This window comes from Lonchura striata, chromosome 6 (genome assembly GCF_046129695.1).
Source record: "Lonchura striata isolate bLonStr1 chromosome 6, bLonStr1.mat, whole genome shotgun sequence".
In the NCBI taxonomy this organism is placed as follows: domain Eukaryota; kingdom Metazoa; phylum Chordata; class Aves; order Passeriformes; family Estrildidae; genus Lonchura; species Lonchura striata.
In genome coordinates this window covers 33,834,194-33,852,939 of record NC_134608.1, presented here as the reverse complement: position 1 = coordinate 33,852,939, position 18,746 = coordinate 33,834,194, and the positions used below count along the sequence as shown (strand labels likewise).

The 18,746-nt window shown below is 44.6% G+C and overlaps 1 protein-coding gene across 2 annotated transcripts in view; it reads right to left on the bottom strand.

Annotated features, from left to right (window-relative positions):
• Nucleotides 1-13,651, bottom strand: part of PLEKHD1 (pleckstrin homology and coiled-coil domain containing D1) — a 28,838-nt gene extending 15,187 nt beyond the window's left edge. Inside the window, exons 1-5 of one of the 2 annotated variants that reach the window (XM_077784105.1) lie at nt 13,435-13,651; nt 12,944-13,299; nt 5,817-5,910; nt 4,748-4,837; nt 4,171-4,247 (exon numbers count right to left, since the gene is read on the bottom strand). In XM_077784105.1, coding sequence (XP_077640231.1) covers nt 4,171-4,247; nt 4,748-4,837; nt 5,817-5,910; nt 12,944-13,092 — 410 coding nt within the window. In that variant the 5' untranslated portion in view covers nt 13,093-13,299; nt 13,435-13,651. Of the gene's footprint in view, nt 1-4,170; nt 4,248-4,747; nt 4,838-5,816; nt 5,911-12,943 lie in introns of both variants that reach the window. The other variant, XM_077784106.1, reaches the window with a different exon arrangement.
• Nucleotides 13,652-18,746: the final 5,095 nt, after the last annotated feature.

Sequence of the window (18,746 nt, the reverse complement as noted above, 5' to 3'; positions counted from 1 at the left end):
ATCATCCATCCTGGAACCAATCAACCCCTCCTCTGCTAAAGCTGTAAGCCACTAGGACTTGGTGTCTGGCCCTACACTGTGAGTCAAGTGCTTTTTCCTGATAATGAAGAACCAGAGATAAAAACCAGACAAGATGCTGGCAAGTAGGGAATATTACAGGAAGCAGGCATATTCAAAGAGCACCTTGTGTTATTGAGATCCTCTGGCCAGTGGTCCTACAAGGTCTCTTAAACACTTTATAAAGCAAACCTTAAAAAAGGAGCCTGTGGAGCATATACCCATTACTGATTGAGCTCTCAGACTGGCTGGGCTTTAATACAGATATTAATCATCAAGGATAGGCACACCAAAAACCAAAAATAGAACCAGAAATGGTGTTTGCTGCTCACTTCTATTCATGTTTCATTAGAAAAAAAAAATCTAAAATACATATAGAATAACATATAAAATGCATAACATTAAAACACATAAAATTTATTCCAACATGTTTATATAGATGTGCATACAGGAACAGCAATTGTTGCCAAGAAATTCTGCCATCTTTGTTAAATCCTAAGGGATCTTATAAATATTAAATATCTTTAAAGCATCCTGTACTGGGCCTCTTTGTGAACGATTTGAAATTGTAGCTTTTTAGAAACTGTTAATTGGCAATCTCTTATTTCAAGGCAAGCTGTGCTTTGTCTCTTATAAAAGCCAGACAAATAAATTAAACACGCACCACTCCAGGGACCAGGCAGCTCACAGCTCCAGCAGCCCTAGCTCTTTGCAGATATATGTGTTTCTTGTCAGCTAATGAGGCTATTTCTAAAGTGGAGAATAAATTAGAACGCTAATTTAAAAGGTGCTGTTTTGCCCACAGGTAGTCATCTTCATCTTGAGTGAGAACATGTGGGTGTGAATGTGTTTTCTCACTAACATTCCCTGTTACAGGACAAATCTGATCCCAGAGAAGCAAACAGGTCAAGATGGGAGTGGGGGGAATGACAGAGCTCATATGATTACATGGAGGATTTCAAAACATCTGTAGCCTTTAAGGTGTCTGTTTACAGATTCACCTTTTCAGTGCTCCCTCTCTTCCCCAGACTAGCAACACATTTCCTTGTCCATTACTCAAAGGTTACTGCACCCACTGCTGTGTGACTTTGAAAATGCACTTGGATCACCATGTAGCATTTAAGCTTTTATTCCTATATCTGCTGGAACCAGTGCTGGTGTAACCACAGGTACAGGGAGGTACCAGGCTGAGGTACCTTCAGCTGAGGGGCAAGCAAAAGCTTCTTTTATTTTCTATTCCTTGCCAAGTGAGTTTTCATCAGAAAAAGTTACATTGCTTAAACTATTGGAAAGCACAGGGCCAGGAAGGCTCATGGGACAAGTAAAAACCTCTGCCTGAAAAAAAACCAAAGACCCCAAAGCTGTAGAGAATCTCCACCACATATACACCTCAATCACTGTCTGTTCTAGTCTTTCGGCAGCACTGGGAATCTCTTTAGCTTTTGCTGCATTTTACCTTTCTTGGTACCAACCCCAGCCAATTTTTGGAGACATTCAGCACTTTATAGTCCACAGCGCAGAAGCACTATGTTGCCGGTTTTCTCCTGCATTGCCCACCAAGTTTACTTTCTACCAGTTCAGGGAATGCTGCTGTGGACAGAAAGGTTAGGTGTGCCCCTCTCCCCAGCTAGCAGCAGCAAAGATTGTCTGGGTGGGAAAAGAGCCTGGCAGTCTGGGAGTCAGGACTTTGTGCATTTCCAAAAAGCTTTCACAATCTGGCAAGTGTGGTAAGTCAAGCCACAGCATTTTGGAAGCGTGGGGATGCCATCAATTCCCCTCTGCATTGAATAAGCCATTTCCCTACCAGGACAGGAGATTTGGAAAGGAATGAAGAGCTGAAGGGATCATCAAGCAGACTGTGATGGTGGAGGCAATAATCTGTTGTGCAGGCACATACACATGACCCAGATGGAAACAGGCAGCGGGAAAATCAAAACAATGGACAGAGGATACTTCCCAGCCTGGATTTGTTTTTTCTCCTTTGCCTATGTCCATATCTCAGTCTGTGGAGTTTGTTTTGGGGTTGGGATTTTTTTTTTTCCCCTTTTAAAGTTGTTTGTTTGTGGGTGTTTTGTCAACTTTATATAATTATGAAAACAGCAGGATGATTGCAGTGGTGTGGTGCCACTGGCAGTATAATCTCCATCTAGGAACAAAAGAACATTATAAGAGATTACCTAGAATAATTCAGCTGTATTCTTCCAACTTTTCTATCCACTGCAGATCAATGTATTGGCCCATGCTGGCCTTTTTGACTGCTGAACTCCCAACCTGACCCTGTTAAATCACATAATCTGTGCTTTTCCTCACATGCAGGCTAGTATCAGTACTGATGAGACTGGCACTGGAGCTGCTCCACTCTCTGATGCAGAAACAGAAGCACAGAGGGGAGAAAAGGTGTCTCAGGCAGTTTTCCCACTAGGTGCAGGTGGTCTGCTGTATGATAGCAGCCACTTCTAGCTTCTGTTTTAAATGCTACTGCTGGAATATGAAAGCACGGGCTAGAGAAAAGGCTGGCTCTGTGACAAATGCAGCAGTGCAGGGCTTACTTGTGTGTACCCATTCTGAGTTGTGCTGCCTCCCTCCTTCCTTCCCATACACACCTGAAAGATGAACTCAGCTCCAAATTATTGCCCTTGGCAATAGTTGATTTTAACATTGGCAAAGGCAAATGCGGACCTGTGCTATTCAATAAAAATCTCCAAATTGCTCAAGGGCTGACTGTGTCTGTCACTTCTACTCTGCAGTGGCCAAGGCTGCTCAAGCCAAGGGGGTGGCAGACCTCTGCCTTGGGTCTTGTGTCTTACAGGACTCCTGCTCCCATGAAACTTCAATGGGCAGCTGTGTGTTGCAGTCCATACACTGCCACGGAGGTAACAGCTTGCCCCAGAGCCACAGCCAAACACAGAGCTTGCAGCATAGCGCTTGGCTTGGGTTGATCCACCAAACATTCAGCACCCCATTAATTACAAATCTACATTTTGAGCCTCACAAGATTGAAATGAACTGAGATATTGCCTTAGCATGCGGTATTACAAGTTAAACAGTTTCTGCCCCCACAGTGATGAGAGACCACACATGTTGTAATGCAGCCAAGAAGGGCAGAGCAAAATGCTCATTGCTGTAAGCCTCAGAGCTGAATGGTAGGCTCTGCCCTACAAACCCAGAAAGTTTCTATATCTCATTTGGGAAAGTCAAATCCCTGTTTTAGTGTTATCTCTTCCTGCATCTGCTGAGATTTAGAAGGAGCCTGCTCTGGCTTTGCAGGACAGCTGCTCATTGGACTGTCAGGCTCCTGGGTGCTGGGGGAGTGCAGAGCTGGAGGCCAACCCATTGCAAATCTCTGTCCAGGATTCTCAGCAGAGTGGGAACCAGAACTGAATGCACACAGCAATCAAACTCTCTCACCCCTGCAGGTGGGCTGGAAATGCTTTGCTAACACTGCCTCTGCTGGGATTTAGGCTGCCTCTGCATTTCACAATTAAACTGTTTCGAGAGGCCAAATCCTGCTGCTCCATGTCCTGGGCACCCACAGATCTGGGCAGCAGAATGCACATCCCATGGACACAGAACTGCAGCACAATTACTGTTACTGATCAGAACTGTGCTGGGTGAGGTCCCTGCTCATAGCAGGACATAGAGCCACATGGGCAGCTGCTCACTAGCTTCATGTCTTGCCTGTTCTGCTCTTACTTTACCCCAAATTCATATGGAGAAGTTGTCTCACCCCCACTTCCATCAAGCCTGCAAACCTTGCTTCCCAACAAAATGGACCAGGAGGGCTCCCACTCAGATCCAGGTCCCACTTCTCTGAGGCACAAGAGAAGGATAGCAGATGAAACTCAGTGTATCAGCACTTGGCAGATGACAGCCTGGACTGGTGAGGAGAGAGACACACTGCACACACGCTGCACAACAAGGTGGGAAGCTTTGCATCAGTTTTAGAGCACTCCCCTTTAGAGTAAGGATGGGTCCAGGAGGCAAGTAAAGCTATCACTGATTTTCAGGAGCTTGTCTGACTCCCCATAGCCCTTCTAGTCAGGCTTCTCTCTTTTTATCCTTTATACACCTACAGAGCAGATCAAAGCAAATAAGGAATAGAAAGAAGCTTACACTTTTCCAGACTCCTGTAGCATCTCCAGCCACTGAGCCTGCTCAAACTCTGATTCAGCTGCTAGAACAATGTTACCCTGGAAGAGGGGAGGGGAGGGGAAAAAAACCCAGATTAGAGAGGCTGGTGCCTTCTGCACCTCTGTGCACTCCTGGCATGAACTGGACACAGCTGTGGTGGGAGGAGAGCCCACCATAGCCTTCCACCTCCACAAGGAGCATGACATGGGAGCAAATACAACCCAGGCCTACCACACACCGGGAAGTGTGCACACAGCAAACAGCCACAGCAGGAATAATCCTGATAGGGCAGCATGGGCTCTAGGGCTCCTGAGAATCTGTCCACTGGCCTGCTAGAATCATAAAACCTGGTGCCAGAAAGTGCAAGTTTCCTTGTTGGTTGCCATACAGTCTTGAGGGGACTTGAATGCTAAGTCACCCTTGCTCTCAGGATAGTCTGTCCAGAGAGGGTAGGCATACCTTGGTGGGGAGGGAAAAGTCTGCCAGTCCAGCTCTGCTCATCAGCATTAACCTGTTCTGTGGTGTTTGGAGCTTTTTAGAAGAAAATAACTCTACTTACGTGGAAGTCTTCATGAGAGATCTTTATGGCATAAGGCATGTTGGCCTCTTCTTTGGGCTCTACAATGCAGCCTCCCAGGGGTATGACACCCTGGAGATAAACCAGAGCACTCTAATCAGTCAGAAAAATCAAGCAGAACTATCAACTAACTAGGAGCTGAACTTTTACTCTCAGTCACTTTGTTGGCCCATGGCCTTGGCTACCCCAGGAGGGGCTATACACACAGTTCTTGCAAAGCAGAGGGACTCTCATTTCCACCAGGAAACCCTCAGCCAGTATCTGGAAGGGGGTAAAGATGGCAGTCCTGTCTTCAGCAATGAGGGAAAGCTGTTAGCTAGAACATGGAAGCAGAAACTGTTCCATGAAGGAGGAAGTGATCTCCAGTGGGGGCAAACGTTGCAGATTCAGTGTGGTATCATGAGAGAGGCTGTGCATTCATTACAGTCACTGTAAAAAAAAAAAAAAAAAAAAAAAAAAAAACCCCAAAAAACCCAAAAAACAACAAACCCCACACGTGCTGTGGGGGGCAGGCAGACAGCTGGCTGTGCCAGCCAGGATGGGTGAAATCAGCACCTTTGGAAGCTCACGTGCTACATCAGCCTGCAGTGACTGCAGAGCACAAAAGCAGCTCGGAGCCCAGGGTCCCCTGTGGGGCTCCAGGCAGCAGAGCTCCAGTGGCCACTCAGGTACTGAGGGCAGGTGGCCACCAGCTGCTGCCAAGTGCAAGGACAGGTTAGGAACAAGAGCCACATGGAGCCCCTAGCCCCACCACTGGCTTTGCCAACATTATTTTTATAGCCACAAGATTAGTTGATTAGATCATGAAAATAAGGGAATATATCTACTATCAGGTAAAAAACAAAAAACAAAAAAGAGGCCATATGCCTGCTGAATCATTGAATATCCTGAAAAGGTACCAACATGATTCCTCCTCTTTTGGAGCTTCCCTGAACCTGTGAGATATCTGGGCTTACTGGGACTTAGCTCTTCATCACCTGCTGGGCCCATGGAGGAAGGGAGGGGAATGCTAGAAGCAGCATAGCTCCCTCCTTGGGCAAACAGTGCTCACCTTGGGATGGATATTGAAGTACTTATTGCTTTCAAAACTCTTCTTCTCACTCTCAGCATAGTACAGCAGGAAGCTTTCCTTAATGATGAAGAACCTTTAAGACAGAGAAGGGAAATGCTGGTGAAATGGAGGTTGTGGTTCACAGCACAAGAAAATCCCACCTAACTAAAGCTGCTTTCTCAGCAGGAGAGTTTACCACTCCCACCTAAGACTAAGGTGAGGTGCCTCACTTCTGCTCACAGCCAAGAGCTCGTGCTTAACAGCAAGTGCCAAGCTGAGGTACTTTGTGTTGCAGGACCCCCAGCAGGCACCCACCAGAGCTGAGGGCAGAGCACCTGCTCTCAGGGCACTGGGACAGCACTCTGTGTCCCAGACAGGACCACAGACTTTTGCCATCTCTACATGTGTGCCCTCTCTAGATCATGTGTTGAATTCAACCTATTGGAGAGAGCTGCTCTTTTAATTCAAGGGTCTCTTGCATGGGCTAAGACCAACTAAATGCTTATTTTGCAATATGTTGCCTGCCACCCTCTTCCCTCCCATCTCAGCATAAGCCAGAGGGAAGTGTTTCCAGTCTAACAAAGAATCACAGCCTAGCATCCCCAAGCGACTATTGAGGCAAAAATTGGCCACCAAAGTACTGAGGAGCAGAAATAAATTTGAAAGTTATTTTTAAGCAGAGCACCTGGCAAACTCTCCTGTCACTGATCTTCACAACTACAGAGGAAATTGAATTCTTTTTTCTCATATGTGTAACATTAAAATAGGCCTTGTTCTGCTCCGTTAGCCTTAAGTATGCTCTGGTGATCATTGTATAGTAACCACAAAATATTACAGCTTCTGCAAGCCAAGCCTCTACCTTACTGGAGTGTGCCCCCAAAATTATGATTAAAGGAGTGCCACCTTTAACTTATTTGGATTTTTGAAATGCCCCTGGGAGGGTCCCTCCTCTCTTCAAAAATTGAGGTTGTACATACTCTGCAGGCAGTGGTACAGGGGAGAGATACCTGACTTAATTCCAATTTGGTCTTAATCTCTGCAGCACTCAAAAACTATGAAGAGCAGCTGAAAAAAAAATGGGGACAAGTGTAGTAGGGAGGTTTCAGAAGAGTAAATGCCAAAGAAAATGTACTGCTCTGTTCCGTACATATTTTCTGACATGACAAAGTGAGATTTGGGAAGAAAGTGAAAGGTTAGAAGGTGAAAATCATTTTAAAATGCCTTTTTACACTTCACAAAACACAGCTGTGTAAGTCACTTTCATGTGGTCCTGAGGACAGGAGATCATGAGGAAACTGCAAAGGATAAGGCTTATGTGAATAATAAGAACATTCCCAAGAAACCCTCCTGTTTCTGGGAAGGAATAAGAGAAGACCTCTACAGGCAGTGCTGCCCACTTGTGCAGACTGGGCATTGCTGCACCTTTCCTTGAAGCCACCATCAATAATGGGCTACAAGCCAAAGGAGCTGATCCACAAGGACAAATCCAATGCCTTCATGTGCCCCCATCTCCCCTCAGTCCTCTCCTGAAGTGGATGGGTTGTCAGATGGAGCAAACTCCTGCCTCCAGTACAGATGAGTACAGCAATCTGGTACCAGTTTAGTTTCAAAAACTAAAGAAAGATGTTGAAGCTGGCAGAGAATTATCATAATAATTAAAAAATTATATTATTTTTAATAATTATTATTATTATTTTACTTAGATGAAAACTTTACTACTTCCATCAGCTTCTGTCTCTTGCTCTTCTCTATGGCTCTGGCAACCCAGATGAAACTGCCAAATGCCATGGAAATAGAGACCATGGGCTCTTGGGGCAATAAATAAATGCAGAACAAAGCTAAACTTATCAAAGTCTGCAGGAAACTCAAGCTCTGGACCACTTTTTGTGTTTGAAAGTGCCAGTCATTGAACAGGTGCATATTTACATCCAGAAATCTTCAGAATGTACAAATGCCAGCGGCAGTTATTGTTCCCCAATTTTTTTCCTCTCCTTGCCCTCTCATCTATTCATGTTGACATCAGAGGTGGGGAGAAGCAGGCACTTTGCTAAGGCAGACATCAGAGACCTCCAGAGAGCAGACAAGGCTTGTTCCTGGTTCCTCCTATCCACATCACTTCTGTGAATAGCAGCCTTGTGCCTTCCTGATTTTTTTCCTCACATCTCTGGTCATTAACTCTATAAGAAAGTTTTCCTTTGAGTAGCTTCATCTTTGTTTTTTCTCCAACTCTATGCTTAGTTTAAGGAGGACTTCATTTTTTTTAGAGAGAAATGTTGCCTTATCTGCACAATAAATACAAAAATAACATCCTAAAACAACAAACCTGCCTGCCCAATGGCCTGTGCTTGGTCCAGTGAGTCCAGGGAGCCAGAGACTGTGGGTACAAGTATGAATCTAGAGATGCCAAAAGTCAAAACACCACATGAAACAGAGAAAGTCAAATTATCACTTTCAGCACTCTTTTCAGTCTGACTAATCTCAAGAAACATTTTCCAGACAGGTAAAGATATTGATCTTTAACTCTGTGTGATTTTTGTAATCTAAATGTTAACACCAGTTAAAACCAGGGTTTAGTTTGTTAAATACTTCTTATAGCTCAGTGCTGACAATCCTCATATTATAGATTATGCTCCAATGGAAACAAAAATCAAAGCAAAAATAAGAACAAAATACAGCACAAATCTCTGAAAATCGATGTGTCTCTCACAGATAAATGAACTTTTAGATCCCTGACCTCACAGATGTGGAGAGAAAATATGGGAATTTGGAATTAAAATATATAAAATTAGAGTTTAAAAAATAGTAATAACAAAATCCCATTGCAAGTAATGAAGGAAAAACATTGAAAATCTGGTTAGCTTGTGCACATAATGTATTTATGCTCAGATCATATTCCCTCATCTATCCTTACCTGGAAAGCAACACCAGAGCAATCAAGACCATCACTTTAAATGACCTTCAGGACAAAGTGTCCATGCAAGAATTCAGGGGCAATTAATGCAGCATGGTGAAAAGAGGGATGAAGTAAAATAATAGAGGAGAGTGTTACAAGATTCAAGAGCAGGTTGAAAACTTAAGCAGCAGCTAGGTGAGTAAGAGCAGAAAGGGAAAAGATAGTCAAGGGAGAATGCAGAGAGATACCCCATTAGGACTGTGATTGGAGGACTGGAGACACAACATGTGTCTGAATTAGGCACAGATGTGGCAGCAGGAGAAAAGGGAGTGCTGTAAAAGCAGGGGAAATTTTTAATACAAACAAGGACCCAAAAAAGAAGCTATTTAAAAACATAGCAGAGTTCAAAACCTTCAGAACAGCAGCAAAGGTGTGAGAAGCAAGACAGGCTGGCACAGCCCCACTCCACAGGCAGCACAGGTAATACAAGAGCCATTCATGTGGTCAGCTGCTCTGGTCACCCATCCCTGCTGCCGGATCCTGCAGTAAGGAACCACTGAAACCACAGTGTAATTAAACCAGAATAGCAGAGGAATCGTGACAATTTGAGAGACTCAGATGCAAAGCACAAACAGCAGCTCTGTACTGGACAAATTGAGATACCTGATCTCTGTGGAATAAGTGCTCTTTGAATCACAGAGGGCTAATGAAATTAATTAGCTAATCTTTGTACAAGTTCTTGACATGACAATGGCCCAGATGAAGTAGTTACACTATAAACTGCAGCAGTTCCCTGCTCCTTTATTCTGATGGCGTTGCTCCGGGCCAGGAGCACAAGGGACAAGCCCCGTTTACTAGATCAGCCGAGCGCTCTGTCCCCGGGGGTAGCTCGGGACACGGAAGGGCAGTGATGTTTTAGAGCGGGCAGTACCGGCCGCTCGCCCTGCCTGTCCCGCGGCCGGCGGAGCGCGCCGCGCCGGGCCGGGCGGGGCTCGGGGCGCCCCCGCCGGCGGGCAGCGCGAGGGGAAGGCTGCGGGAGCAGAGGGAGCCCGGGCTCCGCAGCCCCGCTGTCCCGGCAGCTCCTGCCGCCCGGAGCTGCACAGCACGCTGCTCTGCGGCATTCCCGGGGCTCCGAGCAGAAAGCAGCCCTGAACAATGAGCTTTTCCATCCGTCCTGTGAACACACGCAGTGACTGTTAGTAGCCGCTGTGGAAAACAAGGTTATGTGCCTGCTTTGCAATGCCACAGACAGGATTGGTTCAAGAAAAGACAAAAAATTCTCTCTTAACTTGATGTGCTCCCCCCCCGCCCCCCTGCCCCTTCCAACCTGACATCTCTGACGGATTTGTGGAGCAATATAGGCATATTTTGTGTTTTGCTCTCTCTCTTCTTGTGCTTCACCTTGCTTTTCTGATGTTCAATTGTCCACCAAAGGGATGCCCCTTCACTGTCCCATTGAACCCCAAAGTCTCAGACATGGATGGTGGGAGTTTAGAGCCTGACATTTCTATATGGGACTGGGATTATTCATGGTAAAGAAGGATGTGCCACTTCTGTCCTGGAAAGTTACAGCACCCTATTCATGCCATATCCAGGGCAGGTACACACATTAGCCATTCACTCCAGCCTCTGTGCCAGGTTGGTGCCATTACCAGTAAAACTTTTGTAGTAAGAGATACTAAATTGCTTGTTGGGCATTGGAAGGAAGAATGGGGTGCAGTTTTTCAGAAGAGGACGACCATTAATGAGGGACTGAGACTATGATTTTCCAAAGCCACTTCAGCAGTGATCCAAGCTTAGACTGCACCACTAAACTCAGAAGTCAGGTGCTTCTCTGTTGGAAGGATATTATTTTACAAGGAAAGAAAATTCACATTAGTAATAGACCTCCCTTTCTTTAAGGGATAGGCATTAGAATGCTGCTAATGGCATTTTAAAAATCAAGTTCTGAAAGGCACCAAGCTCAGATGTCAGCCCTGGCAGATAAACACAGCCACACTGGTCCAGAAGCATCCATCCCACTCTTGGACAGTACCCAAGGCAGCATGCAAATATTATATTTGGGCTTCAGAGCAGACCATTGTATGGGCAAAAGAAAGGACTGAAAATGCTCCAGACAGCTGCCCCAGGTCAAGTTCAGCTGTCTCCACAGGTGCCATCAGATTTGGCCCTGACTAAAAGAAGGCTCTACTATCCCTCCCTTCTCCCTGCATAACCTTACTGCTGTGAAATTTCAAAACCTGGGATTTCCATCACCAAAGTACTGGACACCATGCCTGGACACTTTTTCCTTGAACTGATATCTAGTCAGATTCCATCCTTCCCCGAAACACTTGCTTTTCTCTCAGTTTCTCCAGAAATATTGCTGCTACAGCCATATGAATGGAATCAAGCCAGTTAATATCATGTATCTTCCACACAGACCCATCCTCTGATCCTCTGATAGGTCTATGTGGGCTGATGGCATGATGAGATCAATCCTCCCTTACACACAGTCTTATCTCCCACATCTTGGAAAGACCTTCTTTGGGAGTGGAAGTAGTACTGTTGTCCAAGATTTCAGGACAAAACCTACATTTATCAGAGACCAGGTCATCAATGATATCCAGATATAGTCAATCTTTTTTCTTTATTTAACTGGACTGGGAAACATCTCTTCTCCTTTTCATAAAAAAATGTACTTGACCAGTTATGTGTTGCTGGGCATGGGGAGACAGAGGGGGAAATGAATTGGTTTCTCCTTATCTCCCCATAATGATTTGTTATAATACCATGCAAGGTTATTTTACTTTAAAGCAAGACTCTCCCATGATAAAACAAACAAACCAAAAACACATTGTTCCTCCTGTTCAAGTCTTTTTACCCCAGTACCCACTGCCTTCCAAACCCTACAGATTCCACATTCAACTCTAACTGACCTGTGCCTGGTCCCCCAGGACCCTCAGCTGCTGCGCTTGCAACTAATCTTCCACATCATCCCTGTCCCACAGTCACCTCCCCTTCTGTTCCCAGCTGCTATCACTAAAATATTTACCACTTGCTGAAGATGGGGGTGACTTCTAGGAATAGAGCAGCACTAAATAAATAATGACAAAGGGAACAGAGATGGGCCATTTGCCTGCAAGAAATTTTTATTAGGGAGAGCCTTTTAAGAATGTCTCCTCCATGGCAAATTACCTTCCCCTCTGTTATTCTGTCCACTTCTTTTCCATAAAACAATCACATTAGTTTCCAGACATAATTAATTTATTTATCAATATTTGGGAGCTGAGTAGGGAGCATCAGCACAAATTCTTTTCTGGGTGAAAATAGGCTGTTCTTGGCACAGGAGGGATAGGTCAAAGACTGCTACAAATACAAAACTGCTTTCCAAATAACTTTTTTTCAGGCTATGCCATCTTCACAGACTGCGCAGCACTATGGTTACTACAGATAGCAAAGCTGGGAAAACTGAATTTAGAAATGGATTTTTTGTATCTACACTGCAGACTGCAGCAAAGGTACTTACCCACAAAAGGTAAGTGTGAGATTCAGTGATTTGCATTAAGAAACTACACTAACTCTAAACTTAAAGCCAACCCACCACCTCAGTATTATAGAACATATTTCTGTCCTTGGTTAAAGGTTATAGCAAATGCTTTCCAGCACCAAACTTCCCGGCTGCTGATAAACAACAGCAGCTTACAACTCCCTAACACCAGATGAGAGAGAACTCAGAGCCACCTTCTCCCCTGGGAAAAGTCTGCATGTACTGTTCCCAGCATGCTGTCACTGTCAGGCAGCACAGCAGTACTGGAGCTGTGCACAGACCCTTGCAGACCACACACACACACTACAGACCCACATGCAGTCAGCTCAGCCCTGCCATCTCACACCCAAAGGACTCAAAGAGCTTTGAGTCTCAAAACAAAAAGGTCAGGCAGTTTAGAGGCAAAATACATGAACAGACTCTTCCCTTTTAAGAAAGGATTATAATTATTCAGAGGAGGCAGCTAGTCTCTATTACCACCCTGAAGTGCACATAGTACAAGGTCTGGACAGATAAGGAAGAGAGCACAATGGGGAGCCACGTGTGTAGAGCAGACTCAGAACAGCAGGGAAGCTATGCCCCAAGTTTTACCCCAGCCTCTGCCTGGCTGGCTGCACTGGAAGGGTCAAGCACTCAGTCTCTAACTTACCCCAGAACCCTTAGGCTTTGTGTTCCACCCGAGCATCCCTCATAACTGTGACTTACCTCCTGGACCATTTGGCCGACTGCCTCCCAAAGGGTCTCTTCCAGAGCACACCATACAGCTGCACTTTGGTGCTGATGTCCAGAGCATCGGAATCTGCCTGTTCCATGGACGGAGAAGGGGACACAGAGCTGGATTTTGAGGTGAACATTATAGATGGATCTGGCTCTAACTTGCCCCCTCTGCGTGGCAGCTCGGGGAATCCGATTAAATGCAGTGAACCAGCAGGATGTAACCAGCCCAGCAGACAGAGAGACTGGGCTTTGGTTTGAATCAATAACTTGACTGCTCAGCACTCAGTCAGTAATTCTCTCCCTGATGCACAGATGATGAGAGTTTTCTCATTGCGTATTACTTCCTGATGCATTGCAAACAGCACACATCCCAGCCCAAGGGAAAAAGAAGAGTGAAGAGAGTCAGACATCAGAAACACAGAGAGGCAGAAAGAGCTCATCAGAAAGAAAGCTCTCAGCAATAACATAAGCCAAAATACCTCTGCACCAGAGCCAGCTTGGAAGGTTATTTCACTCGACATTGCAGCACTCCATGCAGAAATTAGGGCAAGATGGATGTTTTACTGACAGGCATCTCTGACACATATTCCCAAAATCTTGCACTTGGAGAGTAGTTCTTCTCATTTGTCCTGAGGAAAACTGGGGCAGAGTGAGTGGGAGCCAGCAAGTTCAATCAGACTCCGTCATTGGGGAGGGTGAGGGAGCCTTGCTGTGCCAGCCTGGCACTGCCCACCAGGGGAGAGTTCACGTGGCTGCTGGGTTTGGATTGGGCAGTGTCCATACTGCACACCTTGCTCTGCTTTAAAGGGCCACTGCTGATCAAAGTTAGAGCATAAAATTCTGCCTGCCTTCATGCTTTGCTGCATCTTGGAGAGGTGGCAAGAACAGCCTCTGCTCAGCCTCTTAGGTACCAGCTCCTTCTTGGCCCCAACACAGAAACAGAGGAATGTGTCGCACAGCTCAGGTCCATGTTCATCTCCTGCTTAGTATTCCCACAGCAAGCTTTTTAATCTGGTTCCCTATGTTCTTGTTTCTCTCTTGAAACCCCTTCTCCCTGTACAGATACACAGTTCTCCAAGAGAACCTGTTTTTTGCAATGCCCACAAGAAAGCCATTATAGCCTCATATCATTCTTTACTGCATCCTGCCTCCCTTCCAGGATTAGAATTTAGGGAAGAATCCCAGCTGCTAAAGCATCTGAAGTTTTGGGATATCCTATAACCAATACAGATACGTACATGTTGTATGGCCTGTAGGCCATATATGCTGAGGTATCTGCTCCTGATTAAACCTGTGCCATCCCCATCCCCAAAATCTGTGAATAGATTCTGATGCTGTAATTGCTGGATGTCAGCCATTCCCAATGCAGTTGTTCGGAAGAAACGCAGTGCAGATACATGATCCTTCCCCATCCCCGATCAGAAACCCGGGATGTGCTACAGGCTGGTCACACCACAGGGCACAGGCTCACTTAGCTTTAATACAGTCAGAGGCACTTGGAGAGCATCTTAAAGAAAGGAGATGCAGACAGCCTGCCCCAGGCTCACAGGCTGCATTCAGTATTAGAGAAATTAGAGATGCAGGTCCCTGATAAAAGTCACTGTTGATCAACAGATGAAAGAGCCAGCAAACTCCATGATTTGTTACTTTCTCTCACCCTGGCTTTCACCAATCTTTTGGTCCCAGACAGGACATGCCCCAAGCAGCAGGATATGTCCCATTACAGAGTGACATTAAGGCAGAGGGTGGAGAAGAGAGCAGCAGATACTGCCTCCATCTCACCTGAGCTTTAACTCTTGAATATAATACTGCATTGCAGAAGAGAAGCATTAATACCATAGATGCCATTCTGTACACTACTCATAACCAGGAGAAGGAAAATTTTCCCTCAAATTATGTTACACAAAGGGTAAAAATTATTCTGAGCCCTTCGGCCTCACTTAACTGTATAAATGTCCAGTGAAAAGCCATAGTGCTCCCATATAAAGATGATCCAGTGCCCCTGCTGTTGCACTGCACCAAGAGTGCAAAGATCTGACAGCAGTGATTTGCCGTGAGGAGACAGGTTTTCACCCTTTACTTATATTTCATTCTTTCTTATTTTTAACTTATACAGACTAAGAGAGTAAAGAGGTTTCTAGCTTGAACATCAAAAAGTGAGATTTTTTCCTCTGGAGGCCTGTAAGACAAGCAAGACACAGAGTAGCTACAGCAAGTTCTTTAAAGTCAACAGGCCAGGGGAGAGAAAGAGCAACTCACTTTTGACAAGTGACAGACCAGCAAGGCTAGGGCAGCAGATAGCAGCAAGGTGAATTTTTAACTGCTGGTGTCTGGACACAGTAATTTGTAGTAACCATGGCTCTTTTAACATTTCCTTTAAGCGTGTACTAAGCTAATGAAGGGGAAACACTTCTGTACATCCTTGAGAGACGGCACTGGACTTTTAATCAGAAAACCTTTCTTTGGAGCAACAGGCTGCACTGGTATGGCAATTATTTTACTAATATGTTGCCTTTATTTTTCCTACAAATCAAGCCAATAAAATTTTGCTAAAAATAAACATTTGCAGCAGACAGCAGTGCAAGCTATACAGAAGTAACCCTTCTTAACAGAATGTCCTGAGTCGGAAAGGACCTACAAGGAGCATCAAGTCCAACTCTTAACCCTGCATAGGAACTGCCCAATAATTATCCCATGTGCCTTCATCACAGGCCACCCTCCGGCTCAAAGATGCTCCCTTTCAGTTTAAGGAGACACATACTGGCTAACTTCAGCTGCTGAGGAGGCTTGGTTTTTTTGGCAGTGTTTTGTTTTTTTGTTTTGTTTTGGTTTTTTTTTAAGTGAAAAGTTACACCTTCCTGTTCTGGACAGCCTGACAATACAGTGCCATGCAGAAAAGAACAAACTGCTTCTTGGGCTGGGGCCAGTAAGTTGAAATGGATCAGAGCTGCTGCAGAGTTGGAGAGATTCAGATCTTACCTTCCAGTAAGGCAGAATCCCTTTGCTTTTACAGCTTCTGATAGGTTCCATAGCCATTTTAAACCCTGAGAAACATTAGCAATTATGGGAGTTATTAGCAGGTACCCAAACAATGTAGAGAAGTCCAGCTCCAGTTTCATTTATGATACATCATTCTTGCAAAGACAAAATCTCACACGCACTCCCCAAAATGATGCTGCAGCTTCCTAGGTGCACAGCAGTGTGCAGAGGCTATTTTAAGTAGAAAAGCAGCTACCATCCATGCACCCCTAGTGAGATACACAACACAACGTTTCTTTTGCACAATGACTAAATTTTCAGTGTCAGATGGAAAGTCTGACCTGTTCTGCAGAACTCAAAGAAAAGTTAAATGACATTAAAGTCAAGTGCCTCTGTAGATTTGCAACCCCATCAAACATCACCCTTAGAGATGTGTAACCCCAAGGGATTTAACATCATCCCTGGGTAAGAACTACATGGTTTCAGTGACCTGTTCCAGCCAAAGCTCTTCACCAGTCCCAGCCCTTCAAACACACTTGATCCATGCTGGATGGCCCAGGAGTGACAGCTAATCCAAATATTTGCTGTGGATATAGCACCACTTCGAGAGACTTAGAGGAAGACAGAAAATAAGATACCAGTTTACTGAAGCAAGAATCTTTGGCAGAACAATGGAGAGGGAAATGTAATACCTCTACGTATTAAGACAGGCCAACAACCAGAGAACCACCAGCACATTTCAGATCTAACAAAACAGTCCCGCAAAGAGCAAATGAGATCCAGGGCTGCCCATTATGGGAAAACACACTCTTTAGCTGTTTCAACACCAGCTAGTATATCTGAATTCTCCAAATTTCTAAAAACAGATTAGCTGCTGGATTTCGACCCACAAGGTGCAAAGGTTTCATTATTGGTTGCAGTCCACCAATTTCTACCCAATTTGTTCCCTTTGATCAAAAGAAGGACATTCACAAGAAATTTAACTTTTAAACAATAAATACATATCCAGGAAAACAGAACTGACCAACCCGTTTTTATTTAATCTTAAGTTTGTAAAATGCTTTGCACATGCACACAGAGACCACAATTTATCTTGCATGTGCATTTGGTGCTTCCTTTACACCTACCATTGCTGTGATCACTGAAGGCAAGGCCTTAAAAAGTACAGACATTACAATTAGGACTTCATTCAGGAGTGGAAACTGCAGGGACCACACCACCAGTGTTCTTCACACCTTTCCCCTATACATTGTGCAATACCCCTCTAGTTGCAGCAGCCACCATTTCAAGTTCCTTTTTCCTGGTCCTGCTTATCCAGCCAGTCACAGCAAGGTCAGGATTCCTGCTGCACACATACACAGGGCAGGCACAAGACACCTCTTGCCCCTTCTCTATCCACATTTTCGAGTGGTTATCTAAGTACAGAGGCACAAAGATCTACTGCTGCCATCTATCACAGCAGCAGACCATGATAGCTGTATTACAAACCCTGCAATGATGAGGAGAGACAGCAGACAAATGAAAGATAAAATGTCTGGCAAGGAAGGGCATCGAAGACTTTGCTCTCTACAACATACAGCAGACTAAGAGTGCCATCTCCTTTTATATTCCCATGAGCCATGCTGCCACACAGCTTTTGTAGATGACACTTCTTTCATAATGCTGAAGTTTAGATTGTATGGATAAACATGGAAAAGCTCCCAGATCCACTGCCTAGTCATCCACTTGTACTCAGTCAACTTCACATGAAGTGTCTGCACAGAGGAGATATCACAAGGTACAAAGTTTTTATCAAGATCAGTCACCTCTCTGTCAAAAAGAGACAACAGAACATGGGAAATCCATTGCAATCTTAAAACTTGACTCATTCTACCAATAGCATCACCCTCTGAGGGCACAAAATGCTTGAGTAAGAGGTGCAATAGTAAGACTCACCTGGAGTACTAGTAAGGCTTGTAAGCAGGACTCTTAGCAGGCCTCTTCAACCCTGTGTAACCAGGAGTATCTCACTGAAAGTGCTACTTCAGACAGCAGAAACCCATTAAACTCCACAGACCCTAACATAACTATAATCATAGATAATAGGTTAACTACCATCTCAGACACTGGTTGGGCACACAGATACAGGATAAGCACTTTCCCCGTAATAATTTCATTCTGCTTTTAGATTTTCCAAATACTATGTAGATTTGGTGTCAGTCAGCATGACACAGCTTAATTTTTATTAGGCCTACAAGTTTTTCAGAACAAGGCATTTTTCTTTAACCCCTATCCACAATAACAGATTGTTAATCTCTCAACATCACAGACAAGAGAGAGAAGTGCTGTGATAAGGAGGGTGGAATGTTGTGCTATTCTGCCTGCAGGGATACTTGGATAAGGCTTGCAAGTACCAGTAGAATGGCTTAATTTGTCAGCTGGAACAATAGATGACAGCTCATCATCTTGGTGCCATGCTCATCCCTGATGAGTCGCTCATAAAAATGCTGATGTACATTTTTATTTCCTTAACAAATGAAGGAACACTCTACAGCAATCATCAGGAAGCCTGCAACACCACAGCTCCTAAATTTAAGTTTGTAACATAAATGCACCCAAAGCACTTCCTCACATCTCCAAAAGGATTTACCACAGACTACAGTGATTAAATCTCCAGTTACTGAGGTAACATATTGACTAAATACACTAAAAGAATGCTAATGTACTGCATAATGCTTTACCATTAAAGCTGAGTTTTACTTGCCAAAAAAAACATGAGCCTGCCTGGGAAAAATACTGGCTTTCCCTTCTTACTGCTTTACATTTGCTTGTA